Source organism: Tremella mesenterica (genome assembly GCF_000271645.1).
Source record: "Tremella mesenterica DSM 1558 unplaced genomic scaffold TREMEscaffold_7, whole genome shotgun sequence".
Classification (NCBI taxonomy): Eukaryota; Fungi; Basidiomycota; class Tremellomycetes; order Tremellales; family Tremellaceae; genus Tremella; species Tremella mesenterica.
In genome coordinates this window covers 505,946-525,781 of record NW_006711231.1, presented here as the reverse complement: position 1 = coordinate 525,781, position 19,836 = coordinate 505,946, and the positions used below count along the sequence as shown (strand labels likewise).

At 46.7% G+C, this 19,836-nt stretch overlaps 7 protein-coding genes across 7 annotated transcripts; 3 read left to right on the top strand and 4 right to left on the bottom strand.

Moving 5' to 3' along the window:
• Window positions 1-9: 9 nt before the first annotated feature.
• Window positions 10-2,297, top strand: TREMEDRAFT_31687 (uncharacterized protein; the record flags this gene model as incomplete). The annotated part of the gene is made up of 6 exons (XM_007005225.1): window positions 10-104; window positions 153-804; window positions 935-1,233; window positions 1,354-1,591; window positions 1,805-1,980; window positions 2,261-2,297. The coding sequence occupies 6 exons, from the start codon at window positions 10-12 to the stop codon at window positions 2,295-2,297; spliced, it is 1,497 nt and encodes a 498-aa protein (XP_007005287.1).
• Window positions 2,298-5,467: 3,170 nt separating this feature from the next.
• Window positions 5,468-6,807, bottom strand: TREMEDRAFT_71870 (uncharacterized protein). Its single transcript, XM_007005499.1, has 7 exons — window positions 6,741-6,807; window positions 6,625-6,691; window positions 6,272-6,401; window positions 6,185-6,223; window positions 5,985-6,047; window positions 5,792-5,927; window positions 5,468-5,658 (listed from the first exon to the last, which is right to left on the bottom strand). Exons 2-7 carry the CDS (start codon window positions 6,687-6,689, stop codon window positions 5,612-5,614), a joined length of 480 nt encoding a protein of 159 aa, XP_007005561.1. The 5' UTR covers window positions 6,690-6,691; window positions 6,741-6,807; the 3' UTR covers window positions 5,468-5,611.
• A 211-nt stretch (window positions 6,808-7,018) lies between these two features.
• TREMEDRAFT_63123 (uncharacterized protein) lies at window positions 7,019-8,861 on the top strand (the record flags this gene model as incomplete). The annotated part of the gene is made up of 3 exons (XM_007005384.1): window positions 7,019-7,316; window positions 7,455-8,782; window positions 8,850-8,861. The coding sequence occupies 3 exons, from the start codon at window positions 7,019-7,021 to the stop codon at window positions 8,859-8,861; spliced, it is 1,638 nt and encodes a 545-aa protein (XP_007005446.1).
• Window positions 8,862-9,424: 563 nt separating this feature from the next.
• TREMEDRAFT_71869 (uncharacterized protein) lies at window positions 9,425-11,559 on the bottom strand. Its single transcript, XM_007005498.1, has 6 exons — window positions 10,975-11,559; window positions 10,774-10,949; window positions 10,506-10,618; window positions 9,943-10,376; window positions 9,629-9,749; window positions 9,425-9,553 (listed from the first exon to the last, which is right to left on the bottom strand). Exons 1-6 carry the CDS (start codon window positions 11,263-11,265, stop codon window positions 9,519-9,521), a joined length of 1,170 nt encoding a protein of 389 aa, XP_007005560.1. The 5' UTR covers window positions 11,266-11,559; the 3' UTR covers window positions 9,425-9,518.
• Window positions 11,560-11,731: 172 nt separating this feature from the next.
• Window positions 11,732-13,774, top strand: TREMEDRAFT_44480 (uncharacterized protein). The gene is made up of 6 exons (XM_007005300.1): window positions 11,732-11,758; window positions 11,804-11,843; window positions 11,887-12,077; window positions 12,201-12,814; window positions 12,861-13,174; window positions 13,335-13,774. The coding sequence occupies exons 1-6, from the start codon at window positions 11,756-11,758 to the stop codon at window positions 13,730-13,732; spliced, it is 1,560 nt and encodes a 519-aa protein (XP_007005362.1). The 5' UTR covers window positions 11,732-11,755; the 3' UTR covers window positions 13,733-13,774.
• Window positions 13,775-14,120: 346 nt separating this feature from the next.
• Window positions 14,121-15,729, bottom strand: TREMEDRAFT_31681 (uncharacterized protein; the record flags this gene model as incomplete). Its single annotated transcript, XM_007005224.1, has 7 exons — window positions 14,121-14,182; window positions 14,393-14,644; window positions 14,780-14,925; window positions 15,153-15,253; window positions 15,296-15,369; window positions 15,456-15,555; window positions 15,679-15,729. Coding segments are annotated over 7 exons (786 nt in total), but the record flags the coding sequence as incomplete, so codon positions are not given.
• Window positions 15,730-16,688: 959 nt separating this feature from the next.
• On the bottom strand, window positions 16,689-19,661 carry TREMEDRAFT_39562 (uncharacterized protein; the record flags this gene model as incomplete). The annotated part of the gene is made up of 10 exons (XM_007005276.1): window positions 16,689-17,054; window positions 17,139-17,257; window positions 17,312-17,415; window positions 17,463-17,557; window positions 17,609-18,592; window positions 18,635-18,994; window positions 19,023-19,355; window positions 19,401-19,497; window positions 19,547-19,560; window positions 19,602-19,661. 10 exons carry the CDS (start codon window positions 19,659-19,661, stop codon window positions 16,812-16,814), a joined length of 2,409 nt encoding a protein of 802 aa, XP_007005338.1. The 3' UTR covers window positions 16,689-16,811.
• Between the last annotated feature and the right edge of the window lie 175 nt (window positions 19,662-19,836).

Genomic DNA, 19,836 nt, shown 5'->3' with positions numbered 1-19,836 from the left:
TTCAACATCATGCCCCTCAACTACTCCAAATGGGACAGACTCGAGCTGTCAGACGATTCCGATATTGAAGAGCATCCAAACGTCGACAAGAAGAGTATGATCCGGTGAGTTTTGCTGCGTTCCTCAAAGGTATAGGAGCTTATGCTTCACAGATGGAAACAACGGGATATACATGAGAAACGACAAGCTAGAAAACTCAAGATTTCGAAATTACAAACTGAACTCGCTCTCAACGCTGTCCTTCGCCCACGTATACAGGCCATATTGGTCGGCACGTCAGAGAAAGGTGTCGACCATTTCCGGGCTGTTCAACGACGCATGAAAGAACAGCCTTCGCCGGAAAAACCACCTACCGACGCGCCCAATCAGCCTACATACGATCAGATGTTAGGACAATTATTGGGAGATGTTTTTCTCGAAGCTGCTTACATCGCTGATGGAGCTGTGATCGAAGACGGTACGGTCAAATTCGAAGAAAAGAAGGTGGAACATACTATGAACCTTCCAGATTGGGCGACGGGAGTAATACCTGAAACCAAATCGATTAAGATCAAAGATGCATTGGTCAGTAGACTGAGCTGGCATTTGGAGTTACTGGATAGAAGAGATGTGGAAGCGAAGAAAGAAATGGAGGAGGAGGAACAAGAGCAAAAGAAGAGGATCACTTCAGAGGACATTCATGAAGGTTGGGATAGTTCTTCTGTGGTGAAAGTAAAGCCTAGTCCGCTGGAGGATAAACCTAAGCCAGTAAAGAAGGAAGCGAAAAAAGTGGAGACTATAGAAGTGTTGAATCCTGGTGCAAGTGTGAGTGATATCTCATTTGAAATGAAATTTGCTTCTGTATTCTCACCCATGTCCATATCGGATACATTCAACACTGCCCATGTTAGGACTCCTCTCCTACTGTGTGGTTCCCGAAGTCCACTGATGATAGTCTTCAACCGTCGCTCCACCATCATCAGACGATACCGACGACGAAACCGACCTCACCCTTTCCTCCGCGGCTCGAGCTTTCGTTCAGATCCCTATTGGGGACTTTGAACAGTCCTACGCCTTCATTCAAAAAGACTCGTCAGTACTTACTGAGCAAACCCACGATGCGATCCTCGGTGAGGCGTTCGATGCTGAGAGACGAGGCGATAAGGCTTTGGCAAAACGATGTGTGCATCAGAGTTTATTGGTTAATTATTGTAGACAACTGGGGAGAAATGGCGTAGGATTGTTTTTCCAGAAGTGAGCCTCACTTCCTCTCCCCACCGCCACTTTCAACTTCTCCGACAATTTACATCACTTGACGCTCACTGAGAGCTGGTGTGAGTCGATTGAGAAAGACCATATATGTTGACCAATCAGGATGATATCCCGTAATCCGCAGTCCATCAAGATGTTCAATGAAGATCTTAAATCGACTTACGCTCGTATCGAAACCCGTACACAACAATTGATGGCTGAGGAAAGTCAAGATAGAGAACAAATTCAATTAGTAGCTGAAGATCCTAATATGCAAATAGGGTTTAATATCCCTGATGGACCTCCTCCTGCTGAATTAAAGGTTGAGGGAGAAGGAGCGGAGACTTTGGATATTGAAGAGGTGAGTTGTGGTCTTTTCCGTCTCTCACATCCCTACCTGACTAAATCTTCTCCCGAGCATATTCTCACGAGATCTCTTCACCCAACTCGGCTTCTGCCTCTACGTTTTTGAATGTATCAGCATCCGTCATTTGTCTTTTCCTACTGGTAGAGAATCATTCGTTGTTTTACAGGAAAGGGGACGAAATACCTAAATCGGATCACTGATCCATAGGTCCGAGCGTTCTTACAACATAAATGGGAAATCTTCACTTCTTTCTCCTCGAATTTACAAACAGCACTCAAGACTGAAAAACTCGACGAAGTGAATAAAGTCCTAGGAGTGATGAAAGTATCTGAAGCTGAAAAGATTGTGGAGTTGATGCAAGAAGGAGGAATGTTGAGTTTTAGGTGAGGTAAACTTCTCTAACTTTTCGTGCTTTCTGTATTATTGCATATGATTTTTGTTTCCTCCTTTCTTCCACCTTATTTACTCTGCTTCTCGCTTTTCTTGCTTTTCTTGCTTCTTTGTTCTCTTCTCTCCTTTTCTTTCGTATTCTGATATGCTTCCTTGGCGTTGTCCAAAGATGTCACGGCTGTGGTGTTGGTAGACAATCCTCCTACGAGGAAGGGTTGAGCATCGTATTGCCTCGGGTTGAAGAAGCGGTTTCATGGACTAAGCTTATGGTAGTGAACCCGGAGTGAGGGATATGACCAAACCTCAATGATCCGTTTACCAAATATGAGATTGTCCAATATCAAACGGCTTTGAAGATCAATCGAATTGAGGGATGATTTCATCAGCCAAGAGGCGAAGGGACGAAGTGATGACATAATCTTTTCGTGAAAGTGAATCTTCCATATTCCGTATACGAGTAGGGTGTATATACCTCACACACTGTACATTGACAGTAGAGGTTTGTGAAAGGGAAGATGGGACAGGAACGATCACATTAACGTATCTATCATGCATGTACATATCTCTCACCCCAAAGCATTCTCCAAAGCTTCTAATCTTTTCAACTTACCTTCTATTTCATCTACTGGATCATTTCCGAATCTCTTCAATCCGTTTTCTCTATCTATCTCATCTCTTCCTGACGCAACCCGAATATGATCCGACTCAATTTGTCCATCTCCTAAATTCCCATCATCCCTTCCAAGATGCTCCATCCCACCAGACATGCGTATCCCATCCAACTCATCAAAATCGTCATTATTCAAATCTACATTATCCGAATCATCAAAATCGTTCATCTCTTCAAATCCCACTTCATCTTCATTCAGGTCTAGCAACTCTTCTAATTCTCCTAATTCCCCCATATCCACACCCATACCCCTCATGACCCGAACAACCTCTTTAGCTGCTCTTTCCCTTCTTTCCCCTTCACCCAATATGGATAACTCCGCTCGGACAGTTTGTAGATGTGTGAGAAGAGAAGTGGGGTCGAGGGGGATTTGTAATGGTATCTCACGAGCTGGAGGGGCGGAGATGAAGTTTGCGAAATCGTCTTCGAAACCTTGAGCATCAATGGGGGATTCTTGTTGATTCTCCTGAGGTTTGGGAGGCTGAGGGAGTTGAGAGTTGAACTTTGGGGGTGATTGTGAGACGGACGGTTGTTCTTTTGAAAGATCCTGCTTCAAGTCGGGTTTGGGAACGGACGGAAGAGTGTCTTGAGAAAAATGTTTGACATGAACTATGTTTCGATCATCATTCTCAACATTTTGTGTTTGATTATTGACCAAAGAAGGATGATCATACAACTCTGAACGATGAGGAGAAGAAAGATCTTTTGGTAAACCGATAGATGCGATGATAGGAGAAAATACTCTATCATCCATATCTAACCAATCTTCTTGTCTTTGAACAGCAGGTACAGGTCCAAACATATCATCATCCTCTTCTAACCAATCTTCTAATCTTGCATATTCTTCTTCTCCCGGTCCCACCACCTCCAAATCTTCAACTTCATCTTCATCTTCGTCAAGATCGAAACTCAATAGCATACCTTCTGGCTGAACTAAAGGTTTTTCTCCACCTTTGTCGAGAACGAATCCTGGTACATCAAGAACATCCCCACCGAATGCACCAGGGGAGTATCTTGCAGCAGAAGGAATATGATCTTTCGTATTATGAGAAAGACCTAAAGCAGCTTTTAATTCTGAGATATCTGGAAATTCGGCAGATCCTGGTGAAAGGGGTAAAGAAGGTTGATGAGTCGGTACTCGATGAGGGGGATTGAATTTTGTAGGGAAGGTATCATCATCTTGATCATCTTCCATCATTGAACTTTGTGATTTTGCGGGTTGGGGGGCGTTAAGAGGTTGAGATAAGGAGGAGGAAGAAGAAGAAGAAGAAGGATGGGGATTTAATATTGAAGGATTAAAGATTGGTCGAGGACGAGGTTTCATACTCATATTTGGCCACATATGTGTCATTAGAGTCTCTCGAACTCTTTCATGGATCGGAATGGCTATCATCAGTTTTTATCTTTGTCATCTGGTACAGAGCGTGATTCATGCAGCCTGGCCGAATTTGAGTACAGAACATTGAAATTCTCGATTGATGGGCAAGAGATCACAAGCGTGAAAGATTGTGAGAAGTTGAGGATATGTAGACAATTTGTGTCTTTTCATCTGAGAGGGATAGTACGAGTGAATAGGAGAGTTGAGATGATAGACGTAGGAAACTCCACTCACGTCTCTCATCATCCTCATCCACCCTAGTCTCATCCAACAACTCCATACCCAGCTGGTCAAACATTTCTTCGACTGCTTCCCATCGTTCTTCTTCCTCAGCAGACGTCAGTTCCTGCGCTTCTCCCAATCCAATTCCTGTATCTTCCTGAGCAACAGATTTCCCCACAGGAGTGCCCTTGGGGATTGTGGAGAGCCGGACGGCAAGAGCTATATCGCGTGGGACTCGCATGAGTCTCGAGAGCTCCGGTGGTAGCTTGTCAGGCTAAAAAGTCAGTTTCACCCAGGACGTAGTCATCACAGATACATCTCGGAGGATACACGAAGATAGACTGCCAGTTTTCAGCAGACTGGAGAGAGCCGAGAGAGGTAAATAGGGGAAGGAATTATGACGAACGTGTATGTTGAGAGAAACAGGAGGAGGTATAGAGTATGAAGCCCACAAGTAGTCATGTATGACAACACAAGGCAACGACGAAGGGTTCGAGAAGGATATATGAGTGATTAGAGACAGAAGAAAAGACCACGCACTAAATGTTCGAAGAGAAAAATGATCACTTGTATCCCTTCCGTATTGCCTACGGATGATGCTGAACCGACGGGAACCACCCTCAGGTTTACATCGGCGGTGTAGTATTTGTTATCTATCTTCCATGGCAGACACGTCTGCTTTTCATTTAAGGCAACGTCGGGGGGGATAATTGAAGCGGAAGTTAGGCCTGACTGTCAGGGCGGTCTGAAGATGGTAAGAATAGGCTTACGAGACAAGAAAGGGAGAGGGTCAGGATGAGCGTGCAAAACTAGGATGGTGGTGGATGGTAATGATGATGATGATGCTTGGGACATTGTGTCACTTTGCTTATAGTGATAGGAGAGGAGTGTTAGCTCAGAGAGGGGGTAACGTAAGAAAAGTACAGAGGATCTCAAGGAATGTGCAAGTGAAAAGGAAGGAAGTGAAGCTGGGCTGATGAATGTGTCACCGGCAAAGTCACCGTTCACTCTCACCGCCCAACTTGCAAATTCGAAGGTTCAGGACACGCTCAGCGATTCAGCCCATCCATCCAGCCAGTGATCCATGATCCAGTGGCCAGTGACCTCTCTAAGACCTTGTGTGTTCGACGACTCATGAAGGGAGAAGGTCACAACTGATGGCTCGATATGCACTGCTCGGTATGCCACAATACCCAGACAATTGCTGCAGCACTAGTCGTCACGCAATGCACATGAATAGCTAGCTAATCACGACCAAAAGCACGGGAACACGGGACAAGTCAAAAGGTCATGCGTCGTCTGTTGGCTCGTATGCGTTTGTATATGACGGGATGCAGCGTGGGAAATGACTCGTCTAAGCTCCCTGAGGGGCTTCCTTGAAAGAAATAGCCTGTTCCTCCTCTGAACGGATCAGCACTGCACAAAACTTTGTTTCCCCATATGGCGTCTGACCGCACAATTGCAATCCAAATATCAATCAGGATTGTAATAGGTGTAGATCGATGAATGACAGACAGCAGGAATCATAACTCACTCATAGCTGAAACAATGGTCACCATAAGATCCTTACCCTCATCAAAGGCGGCTTTAAGCTGGACACCAATTTCCGTGTCTGGTAGCTTCACGTCATCCTTCGGGTTACCGTCACTGTCCAACAAGTTGAGGAATCCCTGCTGGGTCAGAAAAAGGACGACAGATTTCCTCCGATGAGAGGAAGAAAAACTTACATCCTGGATGTCAAGCAACTGATATTCAACCCTCCTGACGTGAGGTACGTCCATGTTGTGGGTCTGATTATGAGTTCGTCTGCTCAAATCCACTTGACATTGCATCCTTCCAAGGCTCAGTTTGCCCAAATTGTCATACGAATGGGACTGGGTTGGGGGGGTGAGGGGGTGCTGAGTGGGTGCGGAATATGTCCACTCACAGACGGCGAAATATCTTCAAGCTTTTTACCAGTGAAGATCTGTAGTATGAGCGGCCGTAATTAACGTGGATCAAGAAGTATACCCACATCAATGGCCACAAGATGGACTTTGGCATGACCGTGCTTTCCGGTCTTGGAGGTCGACATGTCAACAATTTTGCAAGGACGACCCTTGATGACTACGTGACCGTTCTTCCTGAGAGCCGAACATTGCATGCTAGATAGGGTGAGCACCATTCTTGCTTCTCATTCCACCACGACCACCCCCCCTTTCGCTCCCCATGGTTCCTTATTGTGACTGATCTTTCTGTTACCAAACCTCGCCTCAATACTTCAATCGTCCTGTCGTACATCATCTACTCATCTTCTTGACATGACCATTATTTCATCTTCCTGCTGTGACACAGAAAAAGAAAAAGAAAAAGCCAACAAGCACTCACGGGAAAGTCTCAGAAGCCCCGGCCCCGGTGGCCTCGAACGTCTCATGATGTTCCTCTTCGGCCATTTCTTCCACTGTCAGCACCCTTTGCCTGTTCTATCGATATCGAACACTCACTGATGAAGTCTGTTTGAAAGAAAGTGGGGTATAGGGGTAGGAGAAATGTGATGAAAGTATGATCAATCGGTCGTTTGTCAAAAACTCACCCAAGATTTCAACCGGCGATATTTCCAAAACACCGATAATTGATCCGGGTGTGGCACTCGATCCCACCTTCCCTTCCTATCTTGCCGCCGCATGTTGCTCCTCGTCTTCGCGTGTTCCTTTTCAACTTGACCCAACGTCCTGACTTTCGACTCGGGGTTTATGGCCATCTGACCCTCACATCAGTCGTCATGGCATCCCCAGAGGCCATCCTGCATCTCGCCGTACTTCATGCTCTGTCACAAGCAGGGTTCGCTTCGACTTCTCGCGCCGCTTCCCTCTCCCTCTCCTCGGTGCTTGGACGATACCTTCAGGTAGTCGCTACAGAATGTGTACAGCGGGCCCATATGGCCGGACGAGGGAAGCCCGGGGCGATGGATGTGGCTGTGGTGTTGAGGGAGATGGGTAGTGGAGTCGAAGAGGTAATGGATTGGACGGCGGAGAGGGAGAGTAGATCGATGTTGACGGGTGAAATGGAGGATTTGACATGTGAATGGTGTTCCTTCTTCTTTCCTTACATCCCTATTCGTATCAATTCGTTCACCTCACTCATCTTTTTATCGATAGCTTGTACGACTCCCGCTCATGTTTTATCTATTATGGGACGAAATTGAAACTTATCAATAGCATATCTGCGAGAGGGATTATCGACCGATCACGAGGAAGAATTATTTCACATGTCTTATGTTCCTATAGACGAGATCCCACCAGATCAGGATTCTACCGACGACGAAGAAGGAGAGAATAGCACCTCATCCCCCATACAAAATGGCAAGCAAGTTCACAGTGAATCCGATGGTCCACCCTCATCCCCCAACGGTCATTTATCTTCCACCCTCACAGGGTCTAGCTCCACACTGGTCAAAGAAGAACCCTCATCAACCTCTTCGTATCCATTAATAATACTGCGACCTTATTCACCAGATTTATTATGGCTTCCACCTCTCCCAAATGAGTCTGACCCAGCCTCATCTCACGCCCCTTTGGCAGCTCTACCACTCTCCATCCAATCTTCTAAACTTTCCCTTGAAGAGAAGTTCCGTACTCGTTCTACATTCTCCTCTTCCTCTCTTTCCTCCACCTTCAGCGATCCCTTAACATCTAATCCCATCAGTGACCTCGACGTCTTTGCTCCCACTCCTTCCTCTTTGAAATCTCTACTGTCTACCTACGCAGCAACAGCATCAGACCTTTCTGTAACATTACAACAGAATGAACTTCGTTGGCAATTATCCGAACATCTTCGTCGTTCTCCTTTCCCACCTCTAACACCTATTCCAACTCTATCTTTAGCATCTTCATCCCTTCCAGGTCCACGTATAACCCCTATAGTACCCTCACATACCCCTACACTACCCTCAAGACTTGTACCTCTTCATCGACTGGCACCCACTCTTCTCTCACATCTGTTGGAATCTATGCGCTCTCCTAATCTCCCTCCAGGATTAAGAGAAAGACTCACATCTCTCCGTACACCATTAGCGTTCAAACGTGAAAACGGACAGTTGATGTTGTATGGTGAATCCATTCATGGTCCCGATGCTGTAGCTCTTTCTCGAGCTCGAGGGAAAACAGAAGGAGAGGAGAAAAGGGAAGAGTATAAATCAACTTGGGATCAAGGTCCTCGAGGTAGTAAAAGATGGGCAAGTGGTGAATTACCTACCGGAAGGAAAGTCATAAAGTTTTCAGAAGGGGAAACACCTCGAATGGCAGTCAACGTGTCTAATACAGATTCAACTCAGGACGCAGTCGAGTTCGTGTCAGGATTAGGGACGAAGGAGAAAGCTAAAATTCGAATCAAACTTGGTGAAGGTGATAGAAGTGCAAGTCCAAGAGAAGGAAGTCTTACTCCCGGTGATTTCACGCGAAAGGTTTCGTCACCGAGCATCGGATGGCCAGGTGTTCATGGAGGTGGAGCAGTAAGTCCTATCAATTTAGATGGGACAGGAGGTGGAGTGAGTGGTGGTGGAACAGGAGGAAGTGGTATCAAGCTCAGACTAGGTGTGAAAAGAGAATCAATAGGTCCATTTGTAAGATCACCTTCACAATTAGGACCTGAAAATCCTTTGAACAAAAGCCCAGAATTGATTGGAAATCAACTTGACAAAGAACAAGAGTATGGAATTCAACAGATTACTTCTTCTATTCCTTCTGAAAAATTGTCATCTCCTCCAAAGTTCTCGTCACCTACGAAATCACAGAAACATCTAATACCCAATTTGTCTTCTCCAACGATACCACAGACGAAATTGTCCTCACCTTTCCCACATGCCACATCATTCTCTCCGTTACAGTCCTCTTCACCGTTACTACAGACTCATCTATCACCACACATCCCTCACTCGCAAACAATGTATCAACATATCGAACATGGTCAAATCGATGGAGACAAAGATGTTATCATGTACGACAATAACGATGTTTCAGATCAATATGCGGGGAATGGATTCAACCATCCTGGTCCACCAGATTACCCCGCTCATGTTGAAGATAAGTCTGGGAAAGATACCATACAGATGAATTAGATCCGGCGTATGGACAATTAAGGATTTGGAGACGATTGTCGAGCAATTTCACAAGCATGTTAGATCAGGAGGGAGAAGCCAAAAGATGTCATAAGGTGTAGATCACATGTCGATGCATTACAATCACATGCGCATTAACGAGAATTATGCTAGAGTTCAAACAATCTCATTGCGTCTGTGCGGGTTGAGTTCCGTCTTGATCTTTAGTCAGCACACCGCCATATGAGGTGAAGGAATCATCGAATAGGTAGGTGTGGATGAAGAGTTGAAACTCACTGTAATATCCACCCCAACCTTGACCACCTTGACCGTAATATTGATCCCAACCTTGCTGTTGGGCGCCTTGTTGGCCATAGGCATAGCCCCCGTAGTAGCCGTATTGTGAGTAGTCGACTTGCTACCTGAGTTAGCTTATCCCTACTGTCTACGAAACTTGATGGGAATCTCGCACAGGCAAGTAGGGGCTCGTCACGACGAAAAAAAGGTTGGATATGGAGGCTGGGTTTTGATATATGGGCCAGAGTGTGAGATAAGGGTTGGGCAAAGATTCCGCGATAAGATGAGGTGAAGGTGGATCAAGATTGACTCACAGGATACTGTGATTGACCCCAGCCAGCTTGAGCAGCCTCAGCAGGTTTCTCTCTCCCCCATTGAATCTTCAGAGGTCGACCTTGCACCATCGTATTCTGCAAAGTTGCCATGGCTGAAACAGCAGCTTGTGACGTGTCCAATTTGACAAAAGCGTATCCACGATCGGCTTGCATGCGGATGTCGGTTACATAGCCGTATGTCTGGAACAAAGGTGTCAACTCTGCTTGGGTGACGTATGGGCCTAAATTACCAACGAACAGGGTACAATTGTCAGGGATCACAGGTGTCGCACTTGCTGCCGGTACACCTCCTGCGGGTGGGACGCCAGGGATCACAGGGGCAAGAGGAGCGATGGGTGCCGCAGGAGTTGGTGAAGATGTGAGTTGGGGATAATGACCGTAAGATGGCGCGGTATATGAAGGTGAACTATATGCTGGTTGAGGGGGTGGACGATATGGTTGAGCCATTGGAGTGACTCCACCGACGGGAGCTGTGTAAGATGAAGGAGGCATTGGAGGAGGTCCACCGGAGGCGCTTCTGTTGGTACCCATAGATGCCATACCGCCCGAACTACCCGTTTGCGTTTTTTGATTTGCCCAGTTGACCCGAATAGCGCGAGAACCTAGCCATTCTCCATTCATCGTATTAATAGCTTGTTCGGCGTCTTCTCTCTTTCTAAAATTTCATTAGACATGTCTTGTTATTACACGTTCTCCTTGACAACGCTTGTGAGTGCTACGACGGCTGACGAAACCACAAATACGGCAAAGAAGATCATAGTGGGTCTCAGGAAGAATGGAGAAGGTAAGTGGATGAGACGCTGAACTCACCGGAATGATAAGAAACCGTAACCACGACTCTTTCCAGAATTCATATCCCACATAACCCTAGCCTCACTCATACTCCCAAACGCCCCGAAAGCTTTGGCGAGCACGTCGTCGTTGACTTCAGGACTCAGATCTCCTACGAACACGTGGTGATGATGCTGCGTGTCTTCTTTATTCTGCTGACCTTGATATGCCCAATTAAACCTTGACTTCCGCATCAAAGATTTTCCTCCCGTTGAGCGTTTGGATTGCTTGTTCGGCTGAACGCATATCGATATATTCGACGAAACCATAATTGAAACCGGCATGTTGGAAATTACGATCTTGAATGATTTTAGCGTTGACAACGGGACCAGCTACGGCGAAAATTTCCGTGAGCATGTAGTCCGTTACGCGAGGGGATAGGTTGCCGACATAGAGATGGGGCTTTTTAGGAGCTTCGGCATGATTACCAGGTGTGAGACCGAATGTCGAGTAAGGTTGAGTTGATGTCATTGTGATTATGGAAGATACTCAGATGGAGTGTGGTGGAATCTATGGAGTGAGATCAGCAAAGGAGGAAGGAGGGAAATTGCGCGGCGACCTGGGACACGTTGAGTGATTCTTGCGACGTGAAAGAGACTGAGAGAAAGCAGAAAGCGAAACGGGAAGAGACACGGTATGTGAGAAGTAAGAGTAGAGACTAGAGACTAGAGACGAGAGACGTGAGTGCTCAAAGCCCGGAAAATTTAGAGATGGAAAAGAGAAAGAGAAAGAGAAAATGGAAAAAAGAAAACGAGAGAAAGTGAGAGAAGAGAGTGTGGGTGGGTAGGTTTGCGTCTGGACTTTGAGGACGAGGACAAGCGCCACATACTCGGTCTTACGGCGTTTCCCTCTCCTGAGTGCATTCCACCGCGATGTCTGACACCTGACGTCCTGCATCGCGTTGCTCGCCTACACCTACACCCCCCATAACTAACTACTCGACTGTACACCGACTGCCAAAATGGTGAGCTGAAGCGACTGGCAGGGAGGTCTCTAAGCTGACATACAGGTGGTTCTGGCAGCTTCCGTCTGTACCCGCAGCGGTAAACGTGAGCTCACACCCGTATATTCCAGAGCTACCCTAACTCACAGCGCTCCTCTCCAGACAGTTCCGCCCCATGCCTCGATCAAGAATAGACAGTCTTTTAGCTTCTTTCCCCAAACTCATCACTCCCAACTCTCAGCATACTCACGTGGAAACCAACGATGTTCGGTTCGTGTATCAGCCATTCGAAGAGCTGTACGTGCTCTTGATCACTAATAAAGGGTCAAACGTCATTCAGGTATGTGTCCAATCCATCCCTCAACCTACACCCGTTTATGGCTCCAGACAGGTCATTATTGCTTGCATTCTTCTGTTGAAAGATATGGATCGAGAGTTTCTGTTCTTCCCGCTGACCTCACAGGACATGTCGACCCTACAACTTCTCGTCCGCATCATAGCCTCCTTGATCCCAGCAATGTCCGAACCAGCTATCCTTCATCATTCCTTCGACCTTCTCTGTGCTTTCGATGAAGTTGTCTCTCTCGGCTACAAAGAATCTGTATCTCTTTCTCAAGTCCGTAATGTACTCGAAGGTGAATCTCATGAGGAAAAGATACAAGAGATCATCGCTCGGAACAAAGAGGCAGAAGCGAAAGAAGAATTGAAACGTCGTGCAAAGCAACTCGAGATGCAACGTCGAGAACAACAAAAGCGAGCTCAATTAGGAGCAGCAGCCGCTTCTACTGGTGGATATGGTGGGGGAGGTATGGCTGGGGCGTACTCGAGTGTACCGAGGTACGAAGTGCCAACACAGGAATACCGAGCACCAAGTCCTGCACCTCAAGCTCAAAAGCCTGCGTTCAAGGGGACTGGTATGAAACTTGGAGGAAAGAAGGGAAAACAATCTGATTTAATCTCTGCCTTGGGAGGTGAAGTTGAAGAACCGGATATCGAGCCTGAACCTGTTGCTGTTTCAGAACCAGAACCTGTCGTTGAGGTCTCTGCAGATGTTTTGGACAAAGTGGAGCAAGACAGGTAAGTTTTCGACGAATTTGTGACAGAGGAAACGTCTGATGGGAAGTGTTCACGTTACAATCAAAGAACAACTTGCAATTACTCTTTTGCGCGATGGAGGTGTACAGTCTTTTGAACTGAAGGGTGATTTGGATCTACGTATCACCGATGCTGCTTTGTCTAAACTTCGTTTGACTCTTGCTCCAAAGGATTATACAGAGTTGCAATTTAAACAACATCCGAACGTTGCGAAGTTTTCTCCATCTGGGGAGAAGATCATCGCACTCAAAGATCCTAGTAGGAGCTTTCCCGTGGGACAAGGGTTGGGTGTGTTAAGATGGAGGATGACGGCGAAGGATGAATCGAATGTTCCTCTTTCCAGTGAGTCGTCTTGAAGTCTTCTTTTCCACATCACACTTCATCTTCATCTTTGCCACTGATATCCTCTCAAGTTTCCTTCACTCCTACTTTTCTACCTCGCGTTTACTGCGAGTATGTAAAGAAGGAAGGGAGTTAAAGTGTGTGAATGCTGACTTTACAGTCACATGTTGGCCTCAACCTCGCGGAGATGGGAAATCAGATATTGCAGTAGAATACGAACTTGAATCCCCTCATTTAACACTCCGTAACGTTCTCATCTCTATCCCATTCCCTCCTGATTCTCTACCTACAGTCTCCACACCAGATGTAGATTGGAGAGCAGAACGTTCTTCGTTGATATGGTCAATCGATACCATCTCCTCTGATTCTCCTACGGGTAATTTAGAATTCACTTGTGATGGTACAGACCCCGATACGTTTTTCCCTGTCAACGTGGCATTCGTCGCTGCTGGTAGTTTACCAGATGTGGACGTGACGAAAGCGGTCATGTTGGATGGTGAAGAAGTGGTTTTCAGTCAAGAAAAAGTATTGACTGTTGAGAAGTATGAAGTGGTTTGAGGGGTATTCGTATACAATATGCATGTGAACGATATCATCATGATTATTCATGTTGCAATCCTCATGTTCTCTCTCCCCGGACCAGAATCCGAGGTTTCTCCTTGTATCTCATCTGTGTATGTCTGCTTCCATGAAGAGTTCGTGGTTCAGGTACAGTGAGAAGTATATCAAATTCGGTAGGGTAAAGTAACATCGGTTTGAGGACAGAAGTGAGGATACTCACAGAGCGACCGTGTCCTCGTTTGGTCAAAGTTCCTGAATTGACCTATTGATTGATGACGGTGTGATAGACAAGTGATGAGGAAGTGAGAGATACATGCATATAACATCTTTTCATTACTTCTCGATGCTACTTTACGCCATCTCACATTATCAAAATCTTCACAGATCACAGACTTTTCTTCTTTCTGACATAATCAACAAAATCGTCAATGGTTGAAGGCCAAGCAGCTGACCATTAGTATCCATGACGTCTCCATGAGTCATCGCTTGTAACTGATCCAGTATATGTCCCGCCAATATGAGGAGGAAAGACACAACTGTACAAGGGCATGAAGGGGGTGACAAATCTTGCAGTGTTTTTCCCTTTCCTTATAATGACACGGAAAAGGGGAGAATCGAGGGATAAAAGTGTGGTAGCTGCAAACACACAAAACTCACCTTGATCATCATAAGTCTTGAAATCTTTATCAATAGTTCTTATAAAATCAACGAATAAACTCCAAGTATCTTTCGATACTGCTTTCCCTCTCTCTCGTTGGAAATCTAACCAAAGTTCGAATTCTTCTTTCCCAAATTCTGGAGGATTGTCGATATTTCCGTCGATTCCGTCAGCTCCGTTGGGTTGTCTGGCCAGAGCAGAAGGGATAGATTCGAGTGCAGGAAGGATGAATAAAGTCCATAGGTCGATGGCTATATGTCAGTCACACAATTCACCGACATACCAAATGCTCGATTTCATGCGAACGATGAAACGAGGGGGTTGAGAAAGAGATGATGAATGATGGGGAGGGTAGATTAGGAGATGCGAAAAACGTCATAACATACCAGTGTCAAGAACCAAAGTTCGAGCTCCGGGAGCTTTGGCAAGGTCGAATGTATGCATATATACTTTTTTGAAGTAAAGAGGATCTTGAAGTAGTTGTTGACGCAGGATAGGAAGATGAGATTTCATACCCTCAATGGAATCGATACTTCACATCAGCCAAAGTTCGAATGTGCTCGCTTCCTTCTCCATCTTCGCCGGGGCGGCCCAGAGGGCATCAGATAGTGACATTGGGATATACAGGACGCAAAGCGAGGTACAATTGAGCGCAACGGGATAGAAGGAGGTAGAGAAGTAACGGATACGTGTGAAGCGTCGACTGGGGAGCGATACCCCATAGCAGCCCTGCTATAACTGAAGAGAGTAGACACTCACTTCCCAGACATACCCATCCACCCTGCTACCCAAGGTTCTTTCTCCCATTCCCCAGTCGTTTTCGATCCTAAATCGTACGCTAGACAAAATAACACTGCATCCTACTCATTCAGCGTCATATCACCATTTCGAAAGAAACTCACGGAGGCAGGATCGATCTCCAACTCTTCACAAAGTTGCATAGTACCATCTATAGTGACGATCTTCTCGCCGGGGGCTGACTGTCAGTTTCATTTCATTGCGCAGGAGGGGCTCAAGATATGGGGAAAATAGAGGAGAGAGGAGATTTGAGAAAACACAAACTTTTGAACTTTTCCCATATCTCTCCTAATTTCTTTTCTTGGGCTTTTGTAGAAGATCCAGCTGTTTGAGAAGATTGTCGATCATAAAAAGCGTCTAGAGCCTGGAAAATGAGCACATGTGAAATCTTGAGAGCTGGCTGGAGATAACACAGACAGAACTGATAAGAGATATGCAACTCTGTAGGCAAGAATGGTGATGATGAGATTAAGAATTACAAACTCACAGCATCCACAGTTTTGTACGTCTTGAGATACGTCTTAGCAGTTGCCAACCTGTCCTTCAGTTCTCAACTCGATGCCTACGTCCCCAGAGTACTTTATCCTCTGATCGTTTTGTTCCTCATATCCATCTAGAGAAGGATCAGAGAGGCGAAGGAATTAGTCTCTCCTCTCAACCATTTGATCCTCATATCAACTCGAGGAAGATCATGAGGCGAAGGGATCACTCTCTCCCCTCATCCATTTCCCATTTGTTCCTCATATCATCCAGAGAAGTATCAGAGAGGCGAAGGGATCACTCTCTCCTCTCATCCATCTGATCCTCATAGCACGTAGAAAGGATCAGGCAGATGAAGAGATCACTCCATTCGTTCCTCATCTCACCTGAAGAAGAATCAAAAAGGTGAAGGGAACAGAACAACAAACGGTCCGAAAAAGGAGAAAACGTACGAAGCACCAGTAACCGCTCTGAAATCCGTTACTGCCGATTCTTTCGAATTCGGTGGCTAACATCAGCTTTTGATCTATATTATCTCCTTTTCTTATAACATAGCCCAATTTGTGAGGAAATAAATCTCCAAGGAGATTGGTCAGAGAGTTGAAAAAGGTCGGAAAAGGAAAAGAAAGGAATGATAGGGACATACCATCTTAAATGAATTGAGGAAGGTTCGCCAGATGAAGAGGGTGAAGAGAGAGATGAACAGGGGTATGAACCAGGAAATGTCGATATGTATGGAAGAGAATGTGAAGAGGGACGTTATGATGATTTCTTTCTTCTGTAACTTGCAGTGGTACTCAGAATGAGAAATGGGAAAGAAAGAGAAGAGGCAAGAAAGAAAGAAAGGGATCAGGTCCGAGATAGTTGACGTGATGCTACCATGCTGCCATGCTGCCACCTCCACCTATGACCTATGACCTATGACCTATGGCGTATGGACAATCAACCTGACTTCTAGCTCAGGCTGCAGGCTGGCCTCATTGAACCACAGCATGTGACTAGTACCTAGTAGCTCGTATCTTACATCCACATTTCATTCTCCACAGATAACCCCAGAATATATATGTATATAAAACTCACAGAATGGCACGACACACGAGCAGTTCGCCGACTGCCACCACAGTCTGGATCTCTTTTTCCTCATTCAAAGCGTATATGTCTTTCACCTACCCCTGTCCATTCCCATGTTTGCCAAACCTCTCCACGCACTTCTTGTTCCCTCACTGCCACATTGGCGTTCTTTTCTATCAATCTTGCGACTTTGGACCATAATCGAGCGCGAGAGGTGGTAGAGCCGGATGGTGGCATGACTACGTCACGCACTTGATCAGGGGGTAGGAAGGAATGAGGAGTTTGAACTGGATCTAGATAATGCAGGTATTCCTACAGATCAGCATATTCAGCCTAACTTACGTTACTGAAAAAGTGAAAGCAAGTATGCGAAGGTGTTAGATAGGGAAGACTCACTTGATCTTGTAAACGCTTGAGAACGACTTGCGCAAGTTCTTCCGCCTTGAACTTTTCAGATTGGTGTTGGCGGATGAGAGAGCGCAGCCATGCGATGGCAGTCAGGACGGCAGCGGAAGCTAAAGGTCAGCTTTGAAAGGCGGTCTAACATCCAACAAGCCCTGAGAGCTCACAAGCAAGTTGAGATTTCCACTTCGACATGAGATCCACACTTTCAATCTTGGCGCGACAACCCAACGTCAAATCAGTCCGTGACGCAGCATACCACGACTTCCCACTGTGTGTCAATCACATACCCTCAGATCATCGTTCCAGACCACTCACTCAACATCTATGGACTCGATGACATCGTCATGCTCAACCAAGTCATTCAACGCCGCCTCGAAGATCTCGTTGAATTGTTCCTGGGAATAGCGAGGCTGAAGTGTCAACAAAAGCTCAGATCCCAAGAGTGACTAGCAACCACTCACATCGCGACGTGAAGAGTACCGCTCCCTTAAAACATCCTCTTCCATACCAAACCTCTCGCCCTCTCCTTGCCTCCCATCGTCCTTCCCAATTCCAGCACAAACCACCAATCCCCGCCCCTTTGCTAGATCCTTCTCCATCTCCATGGCCAAACCACCTACCATTCTCTTCTTCTGCGTGTCTGGCTTGCATGTCGGAGGGAAGGCTTCGGGCCCTACACCTGGCAGGCCATTGAACACTGGTGCCAAGAACGACAACGGATGAGCGGACAACAGATACTCGTTATCACAGGCAATGACATCACCCTCCTCGCAAACGGCATGTTGCGGACATGGTGTACAGGCAAGAGGCTGGGGCAGAAAGGGGATAAGAGGCAAAGCCGACGCATCACAATGAACCTGCTTGACTATTTCAGGGGAGTCAAGTGCTAATGTCGCCCGACGCGCGACGCATGCTCGAGCATCCTCGATGGCTCCTTGACGGTCAAGAGCAATGTCATTCGTCGACGAACCAGCATCGCAATAGCCGATAGCCGAAGATTGAGACTTGAAGTTTGCCAGTAAGCTGAGCAAAAGCAAGAACAACATCGAGAGAGGTATGGCAGCGCGAGGTTCCTTGATGGATGGGATGCTGGGAGACCGCCGAACCAGACTAGTCGAGGGTTCGATATGAGTCGTGATAGACACAGTGGGCTCATCGGGGTTGCTTCGGGACAATCGTGCCACCTTTTCTTGAAGTTGATGGTTATACCGATCGATCTCTGCATGTTCGGTCTGTACCTCCGGCTCCTCCAAGGGGCGAGACTTCGATTCTGGCGTCCGCTTCAAGTTTTCACGACTGGGACCCATTCGACGGAGTATACCAGCGCTCGGAGTAGCTGACGAATGGGCCGGGGACGACTTGATAGGAGAGGCGAGCAGAGGTATCCGCCCGGGTTCTGACAGTCGGGGCTGCTTTGGCTTACTAGTGGACAGGCCGACAGATGACTTGAATTAGCTCGAATCCGGCCAGTGATATGGAATGCTAACCTTTCGTCGTCTCCTTTCCCTTTCTGCGGCCTCTTCGCTCCCACTCTGAAATGGGTTGAAATCGGAAAATCCAGATTCATCGGCTCGAGACTTCCTCGGCGTCTTTTTGGTAGTAGATACAGGGATCGGTGTCTCCTCAGGCTCACTGATCTCCTCCAACTGGTCCAACTCCACCACATTGTCAAATTTAGAATTGCTTGGCCGTTTGAGGACTGATTTTTCGCTGGCCGCGTGCGTTTCGGATACAACAGAGGAAGACGAAGGTATGCCAGACCTCCTACGGCTGCTCGGAGGAGCGGAAGGTAGCGAGGCTGGTGAAGCCGATGTGACCGAACGCCGTGAACGGCTGACTCGAGGCGCCTTCGATGTCAGCTTATCCTTACTGTACGTCGGTCGAACTCACAGGAGTCGCCTCATCTTCTACTTCAGCCAAAGCTCCAGCATCTTCATCCTCTGTGGCCATGGATGGGTTTCTTGACCCTCTGCGTCTGGTAGTGGGTGGAACGGCAGTGTCGGTCTCACTAGTCTGTCTAGACCTTCCTCGAGCCTTTTTGGGAGGCGGCTCTGTGGCTTCTTTCACCTCAGACTTCTTGGGCTTTCCACGAACTCGCTTCGCACCGGTGGCTGCGACTGGCTCCACCAGCTCTTCGTCACCATTTTCAGATACCGAGATTATTCCCTGAGCAGAGGCTTTGATTCTCGATGCCGATGTCAGTACAGACTTGGAGTCAATCTTTGTATATTGCCACCCAGCTGACTGACTCACCACAGCTTGAGGCTTCACTTTAGTTTCGAACAATGTCAAGAGCTCGGGTTTTTTAGAAGTACTCGGGAATGGAATATCATATTCTAGCAGTATGGATCTGGGTATTAATCGATCACAATTCTCGGGTAGTGAATATTGAAACTCACCTCAATTGAGGAACCTTGATGTCAGCTGTGTATATGATAGGGGAATATGACTCACACGCAGGGTGCTAGCTTCAAAGTCCGGTGCCAGATAGACCTCTGGGGGTGGAGCGGACATTGTGTGAGGCGATGAGAGGATAATTGTGCCAGTGATTGGCTGTGGAGGTGAGTGAGATGAAAGATGGGAAAAGAAATGATGGGAGCTGGGGGGAGCGGGGAAAGTGGTGACGCAAACAGTCGCGTGGAAGAAAAGAAGTCAATCTCATTATTTCTTTCTAGGATTTATTGTGTTT